The sequence below is a fragment of the Phaethon aethereus genome, assembly GCF_964289735.1.
Source record: "Phaethon aethereus genome assembly, chromosome: 2".
In the NCBI taxonomy this organism is placed as follows: domain Eukaryota; kingdom Metazoa; phylum Chordata; class Aves; order Phaethontiformes; family Phaethontidae; genus Phaethon; species Phaethon aethereus.
Window position 1 is genome coordinate 38644366 of NC_138582.1, and position 19933 is coordinate 38664298.

Sequence of the window (19933 nt, forward strand, 5' to 3'; positions counted from 1 at the left end):
TAATTTCATTAATTTTTCTCTTTGTTGTCTGAAGTTTCAGTAGTGTTGTCTGTGGACAGTACATACAGTAACATGGCTTGTTTAACAGCAGTTTTTTCTCTATTTACAGTCATTAGCTTTTCTGCTTTTGATAGTTAAATGAGATCCACTTCTCAAGCTTCAGACACTATTTTCTGCACAGCTCTTTATAAAATTTTCCACCAAATGCTTCTTAATGACCTGGAGTCTCATTGCTATTGTTATACCTTTGTGATACTGAGATAAAGCATCTCCGTTGTCCTGGCTTCAGCCAGGGTAGAGTTAATTTTCTTCACAGAAGCTAGTGTGAGGCTATGTTTTGGATTTGGGATGAGAAAATGTTGATAACGTGCTGATGTTTTGAGTTGTTGCTAAGTAGTCAAGGACAGTCCAGCTTCTCGTGCTGGCCTGCCAGCAAGAAGGCTGGGGATGCACAGGAAGCTGGGAGGGGACACAGCTGGGACAGCTGACCCAGGCTGGCCAAAGAGATATTCCATACCATATAATGTCATGCTCAGTATATAAAGCCGGGACGAAGAAGAAGGAAGGGGTGGAGGGACATTCAGAGTTATGGCGTCTGTCTTCCCAAGAAACAGATGATGGAGCCCTGCTTCCCTGGAGATGGCTGAACCCCTGCCTGCCCATGGGGAGTGGTGAATGGATTCCTTGTTTTGCTTTGCTTGTGTGCGTGGCTTTTGCTTTACTTATTAAACTGTCTTTATCCCAAACCATGAATTTCCTCACTTTTACTCTTCTGATTCTCTCCCCGTCCCACTGTGGGGAAGTGAGCGAGCAGCTGCGTGGTGCTTAGTTGCTGGCTGGGGCTAAACCATGACGTCCATCCAAACTCTTACTCTGTAAGAATCTAAAATGGTCAAAGCTAGATTAATACCAGAGAATTCCCCAACCAAACAATTAATTCCTGTTCTTTTCTAGAGAGATATATCACGGCCAATTCAGACAACAGTTCTATTCTTTCCACCACTATTCTGCAATTTATCACAAATTATTTCTGGTTCTGTTAATTCTCTTGTCTCCTCCCATACATGTTCATGGTCCTCATGGATCTATGTCATGAAGATCTGCTTAAAGTCCAGTGGTGTATTTCACTGAACCTACATGTGATTCTTAAATTTCACATAGTACCATGTAGTTTATATGACTATATCCAAAGTACACATGGAAGTGGTGGAGACCACACTGTAGAAAACCAAACTTAATAAAATATTGCAAAAATCCAGATGGTTAAAGAAAAGTTAACTGGTCTTGGTAAATAAGCAATCTAACTTGAAGATTGTTTGGAGGACAAGCCATCTCAAAGGAGTCAAAGATATAGATGATGAGCAGGGCAACACAGGCAAGGCAAACTGACATGAGAATTTTTGAGTATTTTTTCCAAACTAAGTTTTCAGAAAGCATCTGTAAATGGTAGCATGCACAGAGCATCTCATTTATTCTACATTAGCAGCTCAAGCACTCAAGTTACTACACTTGAACTGTACCCAGCATCCCAATGGTGATGGCTAGAAAAGCCACATTTAATTCTTTAATGTACAGTTGTACTTTGTTCATTTATACCTATATATTTGATTCCTCTAATATGTTAAAAGACATTAGGACATTGTGCTTTTGCTCTAGCTAATCTTAAAATATTAAATAAAATATTGCATCTCAAACCTACATTTGTATGCAACTAGTGCTCCTCCCAACATTCTTGTTCAGAAGCCTTCAAGCTTGTGGCACAGTATGTTTTCTATAATCCCATTTCTTTTTTAATCATATGCAACCCCTTTTTTGTATACTATTGATGTTAAGAAGAATGAATGCAGCCCTTGCGCTATTAAAAACAAAAAGCTTCTTACTTCCAGGAATGCATTGGCACGACTCCACAAGAACAAGATTTAACTTTTAAGCATGGCAGTGAGCATACAAGGCTAATGGGTGGTCCTTACAAGAAAAAAAAAAAAACAAAAAAGAAAACCCCCTAAAATAGTACACTAGTGTTATTTTATACCTTAATGCCTGATTAAATTCTTGCAAAATGCTCAGTGTGCAAGTCACAATACATGAGAAAATATGGAAGTGCTGTTTGGCTTTTACAAATTGTCATTTCAATCTTTATTTAACCCATATGAGTTTTGCTTATGTGTGAGGGTGTCTTATGATTCATCGGCCAAACCTGAAATTCATTTGTTTTGCCTGTATGTGAGAAAGAATTCACAAAATCGTGTTATAGAATGAGTCAGTCTATTCCCTAAGTCAGTCAGACTGTGTCCTTAGATGAAGAAGGAATTTTTATTACAATAATTTTGCTCAAATGATCTAAATCTAGATCAGTTCTACTAAAAGTGTCTTTGCTGATTTTCTGCACTAAATAGCAAAAAGCAAACGTTCCAAATATAGGGGGTTTAGTAGCCTTTTTTTCTGTATCTATAAACCTTGTTTTGTTCCACCTTGTGAATGATGTCAGCCCTTTATTTAGATGACTTAATATGCTGCTTAACTTGCACTGTAGTCCAAGAGCAGCTATGGGAATAACATTGTTCTGTAGCTACTTTCCCATTTGAAAAACCTCTTAAAGCTGTTATCCATCTGCATTTCGCTCATCGTGTGTGAAACATCTATACAGAAAACAGTAAGCTCTCTGTTTCTTACAGCTATATTCCAGTCTCCAAACCAATTTATACTCCAGGAGACTTAACCCCTCCTTTGATTTCTCTTTCTCTCTGTTTTTTTGTGGGGTTTTGGGGTTTTTTTGTTTGATTGGTTTTGGGGGGATTTTTTTTGTTTTTTTAATCATAAGCTGTAAAAAACAACTTGGTGTGACAGCTTGAAAGAATCGTGCATATTTACTCCTACATGTCTGGATGGAGAACTTTACCTTTTACTAAAATTACTGACCTGAGCTGTGATAACTCTATTATTTGAAGATGATTGGTGAAATTATCAGCACTGAAGGTTAAATACCAGTTTCTTAAAAAAAACTTTTAAAAGTTTGGGGTGGTTATTCTAGCTATGAATTATGAGTCCATTCTGTCTCATTTCTTAGGATTCATGAAAAAGCTCTTACTTTTGTTTAAGAGACTTAAGGCCAGGGAGAATGTTTTGCCAAATGCAGTGCCTCAACAGCATTGCAGGTTTCCCCCTGGAACATAAACTGGATTTAATTTGCCTTGTAACAAAGTAGATTTTTCAACTTTGATAGTCACTCCCATTTGGCATTATTTTTTAAGATCTTCCTCCGACACTGTGTTAAACAGTGCATCAGAAATAGAATAAGGAAGTTCAAAGGGAAGAACTATTACTGTGCAGAGTAACAGCCTAGTGACAGTCACAGAAAACCAGCTACACAGGACATTTAATACTAGCTTGACCTAAATTCCAGTTACTAGCAAAGGCTGTACTGAGTTGCTCTCTACAACTACCTGAAAGGGGATTGTGGCGACGAGGGTGTTGGCCTCGTCTCCCAAGTAACTAGCGATAGGACAAGAGGAAATGGCCTCAAGTTGCACCAGGGGAGGTTTAGATTGGATATTAGGAAAAATTTCTTCACCGAGAGAGTGGTCAGGCATTGGAACAGGCTGCCCAGGGAGGTGGTGGAGTCACCATCTCTGGAAGTGTTTAAAAAACATGTGCATGTGGCACTTCAGGACATGGTTTAGGGGACATGGTGGTGCTGGATTAATGGTTGGACTTGATGATCTTGAAGGACCTTTCCAACCCAGTGATTCTGTCATTCTGTGATTCTGTGACAGAGAAAGAGGGAACCAGAAGCTGCTAGTATTGTCCTCCTATTATTACACTCTAGAACTTGTATCCTGATTTTCTCATATATTTGAGTGGTATAAAGGGAAGGAGCTAAACTGGAGCTAAATGAAGTCTGATGACAAATATGTCAGCAGGGCGGAACAGTTGGTTCAGTCCATTCTTCTCACAAGTCACTGTACACCCATGTTTAGCCCATTTGTAGGGAGCTGTAGAAGCTACAGAAGAGATAAGACATATTGCTGCAGTGTACCCTACTGCAGGTGCTCTCAGTGGGCATACTAGCACTCCTCCCTGGCTAATGTAACCTACACATGGCCACAGACTTGTTGTCTCTAATTCTCAAATAATGAGGGAGGTCTAATGATCTAGGGCAAGAAAATGTAATCCTAGTAGCAGCAGGGCCTACAACTTACACAGGACTTTAATGAAGAAGTAGGGTGTAACGCTGATAAGACTACTTGTCCTTTCTGAGACACAAAAAATTAAGCCAAATTAAGTTAAAGCTAGTACTGAGGAATTCCTTCAACTTTTTAAATAAATCCTCTGAGAAGAGCCCCAACATGTCCAAGGATGTCAGGAACCTTCTGGAGGAGGTATCATAGAAGGAAAGTAATCAGAGCAGAGTTTTTTTTTAAATACAGCAAGGTGAAATAACTAGATTATGCAAATGCAAGAGTAGAATTAAACTTTTTGTCTGAGCCAAGAAGGTTTCCTAATATTTGGAGCTCCGCCAATCAAATTTCAAGTAAAAAGTCACATTCCTCCTACAGACAGTGAAAATACCTTCAGTAGACCTGATCTAGTAACCTGATTTGACAAGCCCTATTAGCTACAGAATACCCATGCCATTAATAGCTCCCTTCACTTCAAATCACCTTATACAACCAAAAAATGGGTAAAATTAAGAGGAAAGATGCCTGTTTAATTGTAACCAAAAGTATGCATAACAACTTATACTGACTTCTTTATCAATTGTATTCAAATGTGCATACAATCAAATGCCACAGTATTTGTACATAAACTGTACAACACACAAGATGACTTAGAGAATATGAAAAAATAAAGATATAATTTCTAAAACAAATAAATGTATTAATATGTTCCATATTACGACCTTGCAAGAAGTACTAGGTTTTCTCATAACAATTGATATAAATGCCAACACTGAGAAACTTTCACAGAGATGACCCAAATATTCAGGCTGTTAATTTATCACATTGTATTTCCAATGGCTATTATCACTGAGTAAGAGAAAATTGAATTGCTCTTGGAAGAAAACAAGGAAAAAAACTATCTTTTTGTCCTTGAAGCCACTTGCTTCATGCAACTCTCCCTACCCACTATTTCAGCTGCTGCAAGAAGGCACTGGACAAATATGCTGTGGAGGTATTGAAAGAGAGAGCTAACTGCACTAATAACTCTGTCTTGAAGTAAGAGAGCAAAGGTGTCCTCAGACTCAGTAAGAAGGAAGGAACTCTCCAAAAGAATAGACAGACTTCATCATCTTGAAAAATAAATGCTAGTTTCCTTACTACTGAATACAACAGCAATACTCATTTATCTCTCTTGACTTTCCTTGCTATGTATAGATGGTATATTTTTTTAATTCCTGCAAGGTTTAAAGAAACTGCTAAGCTACAACAAAAGTGAAAAGAACCACAGTCAAGTAGGTATCACCCAGTTCCTCACTGACTTCATTAAACAAGGTAAGGAATGAAATGAAGGTGTTTAGACAAAATAAAGTGCTGATTTTCATTCGCTGATAAGTGAAGTGACAAAAGGGGATAAGATTTTTCTCTTACAACTCGTATTTTAGAGTGCAGAGTCATATAGTACATCCAGTTAAAGGACAATAGGTATAGCCAAGGTTGCTCGGTTTGGCTCAAGATCTGAGCCTTTTGCTCCCTGGTGTGCAGGATTGAGAGAATATATAGTATCTTGGCATCTGCTGTTAGCAGCTACTTTAAGGAATTTGAAATGTAATTAAACTTCATAGTAATCCATACAAAATTTTATGTAAGTTCAAAAAGACCATACAGAAAACTTAACATTTCTATTTTCCTTACCTTTCTACTTGTTAATCACGGACAACTAATGACAGTTGAAAAAAGGTGCCACACTTTCATGCAGCTAGTTGTTTGGAAAGCATTTTACAACATAAGCAACTTGTTTCTAGGGAATTGGGAAGAATCCCATGACTAGCATGTTTGGTCTTTTCTTAAAGCATAAGGCCACACTGCTGACCGCAAAACTCTCTAGAACTACAAGGCCATGCAGTCACTGCTGCTCTGACAGGACTATGAGCTCAAGTTCCCCGAGGCTCCACAACCCTGCTAAAGAGACTCTATTGCATGGGTGATTCCGTATGCCTGTAGTTATGCTCCCAGAGCATCAGAAAATGTTTTAAAGCCCCTCTTCCTACACAAGTGCCTTTTAAAAGTAGTAATTTACAAGCAAAATGGGGAAAAAAGTAGAAACGTAGGGTGGCATATGGCCAAACTTTTGACTTAATTTCACCACAGGTTGCTTTTTATTTACAAGCAGCTAATCCCCTCTCAAACGACACAATAGAGCAGCCATTGGCAAAGGCAGGCAGATAAAATTGGCATGCCTCTGTATTGTTCTTGCTAATCTGAACCATTAACAGAAGGGTGAGAAGGCTAGTTTTGTCATTTAAACAGGCTTAAATCCTTTCTCGAAATGAGCTTTTGTCTACAGAGAAGAATGCATCTAGGACATTTAAGGGGTTTCTGTTAGTGTTGCGTTGTCAAGTTGACTTGGCTACAGGAATACCAACCTGTTTATTTGGCCCTCATACTGTAAATGTAAGAATTATTTCCAGCTGTCAAAACCAAAAGGGGTTCAACCTGATTACGTTATTTCTCAGATGAAACAGGATGAGATTATAAAGTGCTAAGAAGCAACCACTTGAAATCCTGAACTGCACCTGTGCAACTAAATCTCCATTTATACAGGTGCTTTTCAAATTGGATTTGAACCTTTACATTCCCTGCTTCATCTCCTGAAAAACAGAGAGAAGCTCAAATAACTAATGAAATTCAGAGACAAAAAGGCTTAAAATAGTTTCAAGCTGTGAAGTAAGGCCTAAGACTAACTACGTTCTTTGATTCATTGTTGATGTGACATATCAAGCATAAATATAAGTTGCACAATCCAAATGCCAGAGGTCATCGGGTAGCCAGTAGCTAAGTAATTATTTTTTCTTTAGCACAGGAGAGGTCATGACCCGGCCCATAAGAACAATACATAGCTGAAAACCTGGGGAAAAGAATGCATTGGTTAGCATGATCTGGTTTTGTTTTGCTTTTTACCTGGCACATCTTGCGCAAATATTCAGTGTGACCTTTGCTTGAGGCTCAGCCATATGAGCGCTTCGAGTTTGATTGAATTTGCTCCCAGAAGACATCACACTTGTTACTCCTTCCATTCTTAGATCATCAAGATCCTCTGCAACAAGACAGAATGACTGGATGAACACATGATTAAATTTTGTAGTAATAAAGGTGCTTCACCTGGAAAATCACTAACGGCTGAAACAACTCAAAAATCAGGAAGAAAACACACACAGTTACTTGTATAATAATAAAAGAGATTTGAGAGGATTTTTATTTATATATATTATCACCCTGTTACAAGGGGTCCCTTGAAAAATATCCAGTTTAATTTCCACTTCAAACAGTGCTGTATATTTTTTCAATCTTTGTTTTCCTGATTCATTTATAAAAAACTTGTCATCAAGAGATGCTGTCCAATAGCTCCATTTGAGAGAGGGCATATCGAAGAGAAAATTCATTTTTTTGAGGGTATGCTCCTCTGATTTTTTTTTTGGTCATCTATTCATATAGCAATGAAAAAATATTTCTAAAATAAAAGTGCTCTGCTAAACACAGAAAATGTGAAATGGATACATATATCACATTGAAAGGGACCACAATGTGCATACTTATACCCACCATATTGCTGTAATATTTGGGCAACTCATAACAATAACTGGATTTTCTACTACTGTAAAATCATTCCCATTTTGCAGGAAGACAGCTTAGGCTCTGAAAGAATCCTTTGCCCAAGATCACACTGGAATAGTGTAGCTCAATTAGACTGTAAATTAATTCTCTTGGTTTACAGTCAGGACATTCTTTAGGGATAATCTGTATATTTTTTGCTAACATAAAATAGGCAAGTTCTGTATACATAATCTATCCATAAAGCCAAATTTTCAGTTGTTTATAATTTGGTTAGGTTCTAGCTGAAAGGTAAACAAGAAAAACACTGACTAGCTGCTATTAAATGAGCACCAACCATTCCATGTACTCACTGATGTATGTGGTTTATGGTATACAGTATGTGATCATCTAATTAAAATGTCTTTCAGATAATGTATACACATGTATTTTCATATATTTATGTTTACAAAAGAAACCTGATGTTAAGTATCTGAGTGGAGCAGAAAGTCCATAAAAGCAGACTTTAAAACCCAACATGAGGTGGAGAAAAGTCACAGAGGACTTTAAAATCAGAAGAGGAGATATTCAGTAAGAATTTAAAATACATTAACATTTCTATTAAGTAGTGTCATTATAGATACACACTGGAGTACTTAGGCTCCTCTTCATACACAAAGGAGTGAGATATGATGCAATGTCCTGAATCATTACCTGAAGTATTTCTGGTTGTCCTCTATAGTTCACAGACACTACTCTTACCAGTGTCCTTCAAAGCCCAGGTAGATTGGCCAGATTGTCAGGATTATGCCACATCAACAACACTTTTTGGGAGACACCCATATGAATAAGCAACATCCAAGAACAGCAAGGCTAAACTTAAACGAAATTTTTGTGACTAAAATCCTTGAACTAGTTTTTCTTATCTGTAATGTTTTATTTTGCTGCTTAAGAAACCTCTCTTCCCTCCCAAGATTCGTTGGCTTGGTGGTATAAATTGACAGTTTCACTGAAGTTTCTGGCATCGATTTATAGCATTTCCACACACTTTCTTTAAACTTCAACTGTGGGTAATATATAAACTAACTCAAAGGACTTGGAAGGCTGTATGATAAAGAATTAGGAAATCAATCATCTATGAGTCATTTCAGAAAAGGTATTACATATTTGGAACACATATATTCAAATAAATAGTTTAATTGTGCTTTAAAGAGGTGTGAAAAGTTCCATATTTTTGAACAGATGTAAACCACTGGAAGGATTACAGTTTAAATGAAATTGTAGCATATGCCTTAGGATTTTTTCCCCTAAACAGATGTGATTTCGTTAAATAAGGTTTTCAACTGTTCTCTGCTTGATTAACTTTTGGCTGTCTGATGACTAAGACCGTTTCAACAGAGCGATGACATAGGCTGCCCTTTATGACACCTTTTATATTTGAATCTGTATATAAAAACCACGACTTTTTTCATTTTTAGTCAACTACCAACATTTTTCCCTCCAGAGAAAATTGAGTGAAACTTTGTGCAAGAAACATGGATTTCTGAAGGTGCCTACAGTTGTAGCTAACAGACAAGTAAGCAGAATATTATGCAGTATTGATTTATTGTCACATGCCAGATATACCAAATCGGCAATGTGCATAATAAAATGCAGATTTTAAAAAAACAACCTACATCATATACAATCATTAATTTTTCTCAAGGAATTTTCATTGATCTAATTAAACATTGGATGGAATTTTCCATGGCAAGCTACAAAAAACTGTTAATATTCTAACTAGACAGAGAAGTATAATCCCATCTACCAAATCAGCATTTAAATTAACTTTGATTACTGCACAGCCTCAGTATTAAATTATTTCATTTCTTCCGGATGCTTCAAATTTACAGTGCAGATATTGTACTTTCTTCTCACTAGAGCAACTGGGCTTTGAGAAGTTGCCTGGTTCCCAATACCTATAACTTTGGATGGGAATTTTTGAGCTGTAAGCTGATTCCACATTCATTACTGAAGTCTCTTGATTAAAAAAAAACAACAATAAATCATACAGTAATTTTAGTACTAAACTATGTGTGTGGATGTATATATTGTTCAACAATTGATGAGTGTTTTACATAAGAATATCTGTTCATAAATAAGGATGCTATTAAAATAAATACAAACAATGAGTGCAATAATGCATTTTAAGAATTAAAAAAAGGTTTCCAAAGGTTCAGATTGTATATGCAACATTGGAAAGAATCAGTCTAAGCAAAAAAGGATTTCACTGAGAAGTCAATTCAGTTCCAGGGTCTGGAACACTGAATCGTTTCTCTCTCTTTGTATTCTTTGCTAGACCAACTAGTGATGATACAGCTGAGCAGTTCAGTGATTTTATTGAGCAGCAATGAGGTAATTCACGGAGAAAAGAGAGAAAGAAAAGCCAAACTGATGACTGCTTATCTGATGGAAGACAAGAAAGCTGTGAAACTTCTCAAATCCTTAGAAAAGTGTTACCTATCTTTGTACACTGATAGGCTGGAAGTTCCCGTAAACGAAACAATCTCACCTGTGCTAATAAAAGTTTATTATTTTAATGCATAATTATAATGATGATGTGCAATGTGTTTGTTTGATTTAATATTAATTCTCTGCAATTCTCTACATGAATAGGGTATGTGAAGACCATACCTTGGTCCTATAGCAATTTCCATTAAGTATGTTTTCTGTAGTTAAAAAAACTACCTACAAAACAAACAAAAACCCCTTACATTTTTCTCAAATCAGCAATTCACCAAAATAAATTCACACAATTTTCAGGCACTGCCATAACAACAATACATGAAAATACTTTAAAGTGAGATTAAGATCACAAGTGTAATATAGCATAGCAGAGAACCAGATGTTTTCTATATTAATAATAATGCTGCACTAAGCTAAATTCTTTGTGATTTTTTTATAGACAAGTTTCATCAAAAAGGGAAGGGGAAAAAGAGTATCTGTTTCAGCAAAACAATAACACAGCCCAGGAACAAGGTAATGTTTTGACATAGGATATTGTAATTATTTACTTCCTTTCTTTTGGGGGAGGAAGGGCTGGGGAGTAGGAAAGGGGCACTAATGCCAAGTATTCTAGAAACTGTGCAAGGTTGCTTAATGTCTTGGGATGAGAGGGTGTGGAATCATCTTACAAACATCTCCCACAAGACTCACACACCACTCACTTTAACGACAGACCTTTTCTTAGGCAAAACTTCTGTTAAATGTACTGTAAGTTCAGTTGCACAGAAGGCTCAGATAATCACATTATATGTGCTACACTTTTTTATATAATCCAGTCATTTTGTCTTCTTCTTCCATTATAAAACATGTAGTAATTTTCTAGGAGTAATTCAAGAACAAGGTACAAAGCTGGAAAAAGTCATGGTTCATCTTTAAAGAGGTTATGACAGTTGAAAATTTGTCTGTTCAGTCTAATGCTAAGAAAAGCACTAAATGTTTTCATGTGAGAGTACAAAATTGATATAATGAATTCTGAATGATGTTCCTGCAGGCCACCAGTTAATTCTGATTCACCAGTAAAATAATGCTTCTTTCTTTGAAGCAATGAATTTCTCAAGGCAGTGTTCTTACATCATGATAGACATTGATACATTCCATGTACATAGCGTTGATTTGTCAAGGATTGTTGACTGAAGCACAGACTCTTAATATGCTCTACTACTCACATTAAAACAAACACGCCCCTAAAAATGAAAAAAAAAAAAAATCAACCCAAAAAACCAAACCAATAAAACCCTACTGTCGATAGCTGTTTCGCTAGTATTCCAGGAATTTATGCTGCTTTATATGTCATACTTGTACGTTCCTAATTATGTTAATCAGTCCTCTCTGTTTTAGTTAAATTTTCATATGAATATCAAGAGAACACCCCAAAAATACTACCTTAATTACAAAAGAACTGTTGGGAAAACAAAATCACCATTACTGAAACTTGGTCTGATGAATCCCACGACCAGAGTGCAGATATCAATGACTACAGGCTGTTCAGAAGAGACAGGAGAGGAAGGAAGGGTGGAGGCATTGCCCTCCTCCAGTCAAGAAATGAATAGACTGTGAAGAGTTGTCCCTGAAGAATAGCCACGAGCAGGTCGAAAGCTTATGGGTAAGAATCAGAGACCGACACAACAAAGGGAACCTTGTGGCTGGTGTCTACTACAGGCCACCTGATCAAGGGGAGTCTATTCACAAAGCCTTCTTACTCCAGCTACAGGAAACATCGTGCTCATCGGCTTTCATCCTGCTATGGGACTTCAACCACCCCGACATCTGCTGGAAAAGTAGCACGGCGAGCTGTAGGCAACCCAGGAGACTCCAGGAGCACACGGTGGATAACCACCTGTGCCAGGTAATACACAGCCCTACCAGAGGGGATGCCATACTGGACCTGTTGGTCAAAAAGGCAAGTGAGCTAATTGGTGATGTCAAGACTGGAGGCAACCGGTCTTGCTGCAGTGACCATGCACTGGTGGAGTTCGCAGTCCTGAGGGATATGGGGCAGGCAAAGAGTAAAGTCAGGACCCTGAATTTTAGGAAAGAAAACTTCCAGCTCTTCAGGGAGTCAGCCAATAGGACCCCCTGGGAAACTGCCCTCAGGAATAAGGGAGCAGAACAGAGCTGGCAGATCTTTAAGGATGCTTCCGTAGAGCACAAGAGCTCTCAAACCCCAGATGTAAGATATCAGGAAAGGAAGGCAAGAGACCAGCATAGCTGAGTCGGGACCTGCTGGCAAACTTAAGGGCAAGAAGGAAATGCACAGGCAGTAGAAGCAGGGACAGGTATCCTGGGATGAGCACAGAGATGCTGCCCAGTTGTGTAGGGATGAAGTCTGGAGGGCCAAGGCACAGCTGGAGCTGAACTTGGCAATGGACACAAAGAATAATAAGAAGGGCTTCTACAGGTATATGTCAGCCAGAAAAGGAAGGTTAAAGAAAGTGCACTATTTGATTGATTAGCAATATTGGCAAACTAGCAACAATATATGAGGAGAAGGCTAAGGTATGCAACAACTTCTTTGCCTCAGTCTTCACTGGCAGTGTCTCTTCCCTCACCTCTCGAGGGGATGGACTGCAAGACAGGGACTGGACGAGAAAAGTCCCTCCCACTGTAAAGAGATCAGGTTTGAGACCACCTGAGGAAACTGGCAGTCAGGTGAAATCCCTGGAGACTGGAAAAAGGGAAACATTGCACCCATTTTTAAAAGGGGAAGCAAGGAGGACCCTGGAAAGTACTGACCTGTCGGCCTCACCTCTGTGCCTGGCAAGATCATGGAACAGATCCTCCAGGAAGCTACGCTAAGACACATGGAGGGCAGGGAGGCGATTTGACACAGCCAGCATGGCTTCACCAAGACCAAGTCCTGCCTGACCAACTCAGTGGCCTTCTATGAGGCCTTCTGTGTTGGAGTGACCACATCAGTGGACAAGGGAAGAGCTACTGATGTTGTCTAGCTGGAATTTTGTAAAGCATTTGACCTGATCCCCCACAACATCCTTCTCTCTAAATTGGAGAGATATGGATTTGATGGGTGGATTGTTCGGTGGATGGTCGCACCCAGAGAGTAGTGGTCAATAGCTCAATGTCCAGATGGAGGTTGGTGACGAGTGGTGTCCCTCAGGGTTCTGTACCAGTACTGTTTAATATTTTCATCAATGACATAGACAGTGGGATGGAGTGCACCATCAGCAAGTTTACAGACAACACGAAGCTGAGCGGTGTGGTTGACACACCTGAGGGACATGATGCCATCCAGAGGGACCTGGACAAGCTCGAGGAATGGGCCCGTGTGAACCTTATAAAGTTCAACAAGGCCAAGTGCAGAGTCCTACATCTGGTTCAGGACAACACCCGGTGTCAGTAGAGGCTGGGGGATGAAGGGATTGAGAGCAGCCCAGCCGAGAAGGACCTGGAGAGACTAGTGGATGAAAAGGTGGACATGAGCCAGCAATGTGCGCTCACAGCCCAGAAGGCCAAGCACATCCTAGGCTGCATTAAAGGAAGAGTGACAGGAGAAGATGCTGCCTCTCTACTCCATCCTGGTGAGATCCCACCTGCAGTACTGCATCCAACTGTGGAGCCCTCAGCACAGGAAAGACATGGACCTGCTGGAGCAGGTCCAGAGGAGGGCCACAGAAGTGATCAGAGGGATGGAACACCTCTTCTATGAGTACAGGCTGAGAGAGTTGGGAGTTGTTCGGCCTGGAGAAGAAAAGGCTCCGGGGACACCTTATTGCAGCCTTCCACTACTTAAATGGGCTTTATAAGAAAGATGGGGACAGACATTTTAGCAGGGCCTGTTGCAATATGACAAGGGGTAATGGCTTTAAACTAAAAGAGGGTAAATTCAGACTAGATAGAAGGAAGACATTTTTCACAATGAGGGTGGTGAAATACTGTCACTGGTTGCCCAGAGACGTGGTAGATGCCCCAACCCTGGCAAGGTCAAGTTCGACAGGTCTCTGAGCAACCTGATCTAGTTGGAGATATCCATGCTCACTGCAGGGGGAGTGGACTAGATGACCTTTAAAGGTCCCTTCCAACCGAAAGATTTTATGATTCTATGACAAGCAGGATGTAAGTTTCCAGACAAAGAAGTACCATTAATCTAGAACACCGGATGCCTCATTTCTGAAAATTATGTTTAATTATTTATTTCAACAGAAGCAAAACTGGAGTTATCTTCTGCAATACACTAGCTACAGGACATCTCACTTTGTTTCTTCTCATTCATCTATGACTTCGATGTCATGGAGTAGACAATGCTGTTACATATGCTGGTACATACGTTCTAATATGTCTTACTATTAACATCTTCAAATATCTGAATTTGGCCCAGTTCAGACCTATGCCATAGACTGTTGATGCAAATATCATCCTAAGTAAATCCATCAAGAGACTTTCACTGCTTAGATCCATTTTAGATTCCTGAATCCAATGTTTTGAAGACATCTTACCTTATAAGCATCTCAAGTGGACAATAAATTCCCTAAATGTTTGTGCTTCCACTGAGGGATGAATGCAAAACCAGCTGAAACATAATGCTGCTAAGTCTTTAAGTTTGCATGTCCACCTCTACCTGTAGATTGCCAGAGCCAATCTAGCAGTGAAAAACACAAAAGCAACACGGGACTACAGAAAGCAGCATTGTTTGCAGGTACTGAAACATACAAAGAATCCCTGATTAGAGTTCTCACTTTCAATCAGCAAGAGTGAGCAGAATCTGTCTTTGCTTTCTCCATCTTCCTGTTTTATGCTGGAGTGGACTCATCCTAGGAGGCAGCCTTTTTCTGATCAAGATGTTCTAGTTTCATTAAAGCACACTTCAGTATCTTAGACAACTACACTAAGCCCTGGCCCACAGGCCTCCTGCTTATTCTCCTTTTTTCATGAGGTGGGATATTTATTTACTATAGAAAACAAATTACTTGCAGGCAAGACTGAGGAAGCACTGACTTAGGGGATGAGAGTGTCTCTACAGTGATACTGTGTCTGGGCTTCAGACGCTTGCTCCAAATCAGGCAGATGAAGTCTTGGATATCCCAACTGCCCAAACCACTGACTGAATGCAACATTATAATCTCATTTTATTTACATGAGAAAGTCCATAAACACAGTTGAAAAGAACTGGCATCATGCCTTCTTATTACTCCCTACTGGTAATTCTAGTACAAATGATCTAATATAACCAAATAACCACTGCTCACACACTAGTTCAGCAACAATAACTGACTATATAACCACTGTTGCTCCACACCAATATTGATTTCAAACATATTGGTCTGAACTATCAACTAGGTAGCTTCTTTCAGTGCTAAAGAATTACTTCAAACACTATTTCTACAGTAACAGGAGTCTACTATTGACTGAAGCACACTAATTACTTCCCCTTTTCCAGTGAAACAAAATTTAGAATATTTCCCTTGCTACATCACATTCTATAATGCATTACCACAACGGCCATAATTGTACAAAAGTACTTGCATTATAATACTAATATTGAACGCAGAAAGGTCATAATGAGAAAATCCACACAACAACCAGAAATTCTGGACTTCAGAAGGCATGTGTTTTAATATTTTTCCTTGGCAAACTTTTTCTTTCTTGCACTTTAGCTTTAAGTAAAACAGCTTTTAAAATCAAAAGCAAATTCTGATCAATATTTCTAATCAGCTCCAATTCTGCTATAATTTATGCAACCACTATATTTGTTTGAATACACGATTTCAGACTTCAGTCCAACTCTGCATTCTTAAAGAAAAACACCAAAAAAAGCTTTGTCATAATAATACAATAAGGCCTGTTTAAATCAGCAAGCTTTTTTCCAATCATATAAAAAATATCACAGCATTAGAAAGGAATGTATATTTAAAAGGTTTAATTCTGGTTTTAATTTCAATTTGTTTTTTTATTTTCTAACAAAGAGGAGCCAGCCATAATATTTTTCAAGTGTATTTGTTTAACGTAGTACAGATGTTCCTTACAATATATATCCAAAATTGCATTTCACATTATATTATCACTTATGTTTTTATTAAACCTATTTTGAATTAAACTGATAATTTGCATGCTGTTTATATGAAGTTTTACATAAATGAGCTAAGATAAATAATAATTCATTAATTCAGTAGTACTTCTCACTAAACATAAAGCAACTACAGTGAATGTTCAGCCAGTCAGAGAAAATATTAAACTGATTAGCTTTGTATGAGTAAATTTTTGCACTGAGGGCCGTATTGGCATTTCTTTGCATCCACCTAATTTATTCTGCCACCCCCCCGGGAGGATTAAGCTCAGCTGGCTTGTCAAGAGGAAATTCATACACCTTTTATTGCAATGAAAGTTGAGGCAAAGCATAAAAATTACAAATTACAAATAATCTTATGCCAAACAGTTCCAGTAACACTGAACCTTCCAACAGATTTCTTCTGAAAAATTATTAGTAAAAGCATTTCTGGAGTGCCAGTTACTAAAGCATCTGTATGGTCTTTTCCATAAGCCTATCTAGATCAAGATTTCCTATCTCTCTTTCACCAACTTTTTTCTTCTTTAATTAAAATTATCAAATTCCAAATGTAGTCAAACACCTTACTGTCCTTCAGAGAATCTTCTTTGTGAAGAGAGAAATACATGAGTAAAAAGCAAGATGCTTGTACAGCTTAAATTTTCTACTGAGAAACTAGCACACCTCCTATTTAAAAAAAAAGTGCTTCTCAGTCAAGCACTATATCCAAATGCACCCAGCTGCAGACCAAGCTGTAATGTTAGCAAAGTTCTGTTAATTTAGGGACTCGTATATGAGCAATCTCAGACTGGACAGTTTGGGCAGGCAGAGAGAAAGCAATGAAATCTCTAAACTCTCTGTGTGCACTGGCACATTTAACAAAGGATACTTATTATGTTGTACCTGAAAGTTCATACTAAGTTCTAGGTGCACTGAAGTCCTGACTGAGGCGGTAACATATCAGTAATTCTATCATAATCACCAAAACTGTCAGCTAGTGAGCTAGAAAAAACAAACTGTGGATCTTTGCTATTGCTCTTCAAACTTCTGCCTATCTGCAAAGGGACAACTGCCCTCCTTGCTACCTCTGCTGTGAATCAAAGATAACAATGAGTATAAGATGGCACCCAACAACTGAAGCTCTGCTGTTTCTTCCAGTTCCATCCCTTTATCAGCTTGCATCAACTCTGCTTTGTCCTGAGACAAGACCATCTGTTTTGTATCACTACCCCTCTTTTGGCCAGACACTGGGACATCTGGAAGACTGCACTGTCTACACTCAGAGAAGCAGACACTGAGCTGGATACCATCAGCATACCAGTGGCATCACAGCTGACAGTACATGCTCTTCCTCAGTCATTGATTAAATTCATATCACTGATGTCTTTTGAGAGAGGTTAGAACAAAATTTGTAAATATAATTTTATCTCTCCAGCTGGGTCAAGCAGATAAACAAGCAGGTATGTCAAAACCATCCCACACATCCAACAGATTAGCCAGGTAATAAAGTTCCAAATAAACCACACAGTTTTCCAATAATTTTTTTACTGAAGTAAATGCTTTTTAAAGAAACTTTTGGTTACTGAAAAACCTGTGTAGCTGAGGGTGTTGTATATGTGCTGCTTATTCTGTTAGATTGTTTTGTGTAACCTACCAGTTCAGTGCACTATTGGATTATGTTTGCTCATGCTTTTGGTTTGGCTAAGAGAAAATGAGACAGTTTTTGGTTTTGCCCCATTGCTTGCACAAGCATACTGCAACACAAGACAGAGAGCTGGCTGAAATGGAAAATAATCTAGTGGCACATATAATACATGTGTTTGTTACACTTTCACTGAATACTGCAGGACAAGATTATTGCCTAAATAATAAATCAGGCATTGCAGCATGTTAAGTTTATGTAATGTTAGCACATGTCTACTATCTTACACATCATAGAGATACATTTGCGTTTACCCAGTGAACCACACATTTTCTCCAGAAGATCTCATTTCAGAACTACAAAACCATCTTGTAAACAAATCAGAGAATATTACCTGACAAATCTGCTTCTCAAGGCATACTAAGGTTAATCATGATTCCATTGAACTCAAGTGAAAACTGCCACTGATTCCACAGACTAAATATACCTAAAATATTGCAAGTTTCTCTGTTTTGGGTTGTAGCTCCTTAATATGAGAGCTGTGAAACTCCCATGTGCTTATGTGTTTAACTCTGTTCCATTGCTCTGAACTCCAAAATGTGAACCACATCTCCTGGTGGCCACTGTATGCCATCCTCTGCGGAGTATAAAAACGGCAGGCTAACCACGCAAAGCAATTCTATAACTTGAGGGGAGGCAGACATCCTCGAATGGAAAGCCAATTCAACATCAGATAGCAAATGTTCCTCAAAGAGTTGTAAAAAACCAAGGATGAAGGAAACACAGAACCTTAGGAAGCACAATCATCACATGCTGGAAGGAGGCTGCAGAAGAGTACATTGTATCACAGAAGATAAATTACTAATTCAGTATATTTTACTTCTCAAAAGGAACCATCTGTACTAAACTCCTGGAGTGCAGGCAGTTTGACTGATAACCTAAAAATGAAATGAGGTCAAACTTGTAGTACAAATCATATCAGCAGGTGGGAGAGAGAAAATAAAAAAGTAGTCTAAACCGAAAGCATCTTCAACAATATACAGCAGAGGAGATCTATTTCAAGCAAAAAGAAAATAGGTAGCATTGCACTAAGAGGAAAGTTAGGTCAACACAAAAAGGCCAAGTGATTCATGGTTTTCAGTCTTCAGGTGCACTAGCAAAGCTCACTGGCCCTGAAATATTATTAGCTCAGGTGGTGGATGGATGGATGAAGTCAAACTCCAAGGCGCTAACCAGCAGTAACTAAGAGTGCAGTTCTGTAATACACTAGCTTGTTCTCAGTGCTAAAGTCCCATCTATTTCCATGCTCTTACCTCCTTCTACCATTCCCAGTGGTATAGGAGCTTTGATTCTTATCTGACACTGGTGTGAGCTCATTTGGGGAAAAATATTACGTTACTGCTGGAATCTTCTGCATCCAGCTTAGTGAGCTGCACTGGCACAATGAGGGGTCATACAAGCATTAAAATCAGTTTAAACAAAACAACAAAAACGCGTACAGCCTTGCGTGAAGGAACAGAGGAGGCATTACAACCACCTTCTTTAATGAAAGAAATCTATCATATTCAGTTAGGCTCAGCCCATCTCCCAGAGCTGTACCCTAAGAGGTAAAAGCAGTAGGTATTTAAGCAACACTAACAATTTCGAATATGAACATGTTTGTACAGGACTAAAGCACCAGAAGAAAAAAAATAGATGTTTATCAAAGTCCCAGAAATAAAAGAAAGACATCATTTTTACACTGATGGAAGGATACCTCATCTACAACTCACCACTGCTGTTTTTAAGGACCTTAAAACTTAAAATAATTTTGCTTCTCTCAAAACACAAGAATCAAAGTTTTTCAAAACTGGTATTGTATCAGAATATTTAAGTATGTATTCAGAAAAGCATTCCTAATGCTTTTCCACATTATCAAAAGCATTCCTAATGCTTTTCCGTATTATCAAAATATGATTCTTAAGGATATGATTTGCAATTAAAAAAAATATTACATTTGCC

At 38.4% G+C, this 19933-nt stretch overlaps 1 protein-coding gene across 1 annotated transcript in view; it reads right to left on the bottom strand.

Moving 5' to 3' along the window:
- LOC309417929 (uncharacterized protein C8orf34 homolog) overlaps positions 1-19933 on the bottom strand; it is a gene marked incomplete at its 5' end in the record, with an annotated part of 176993 nt that overhangs the window by 44834 nt on the left and 112226 nt on the right. Inside the window, one exon of the mRNA XM_082015562.1 lies at positions 7119-7254. Coding sequence (XP_081871688.1) covers positions 7119-7254 — 136 coding nt within the window. The remainder of the gene's footprint in view (positions 1-7118; positions 7255-19933) is intronic.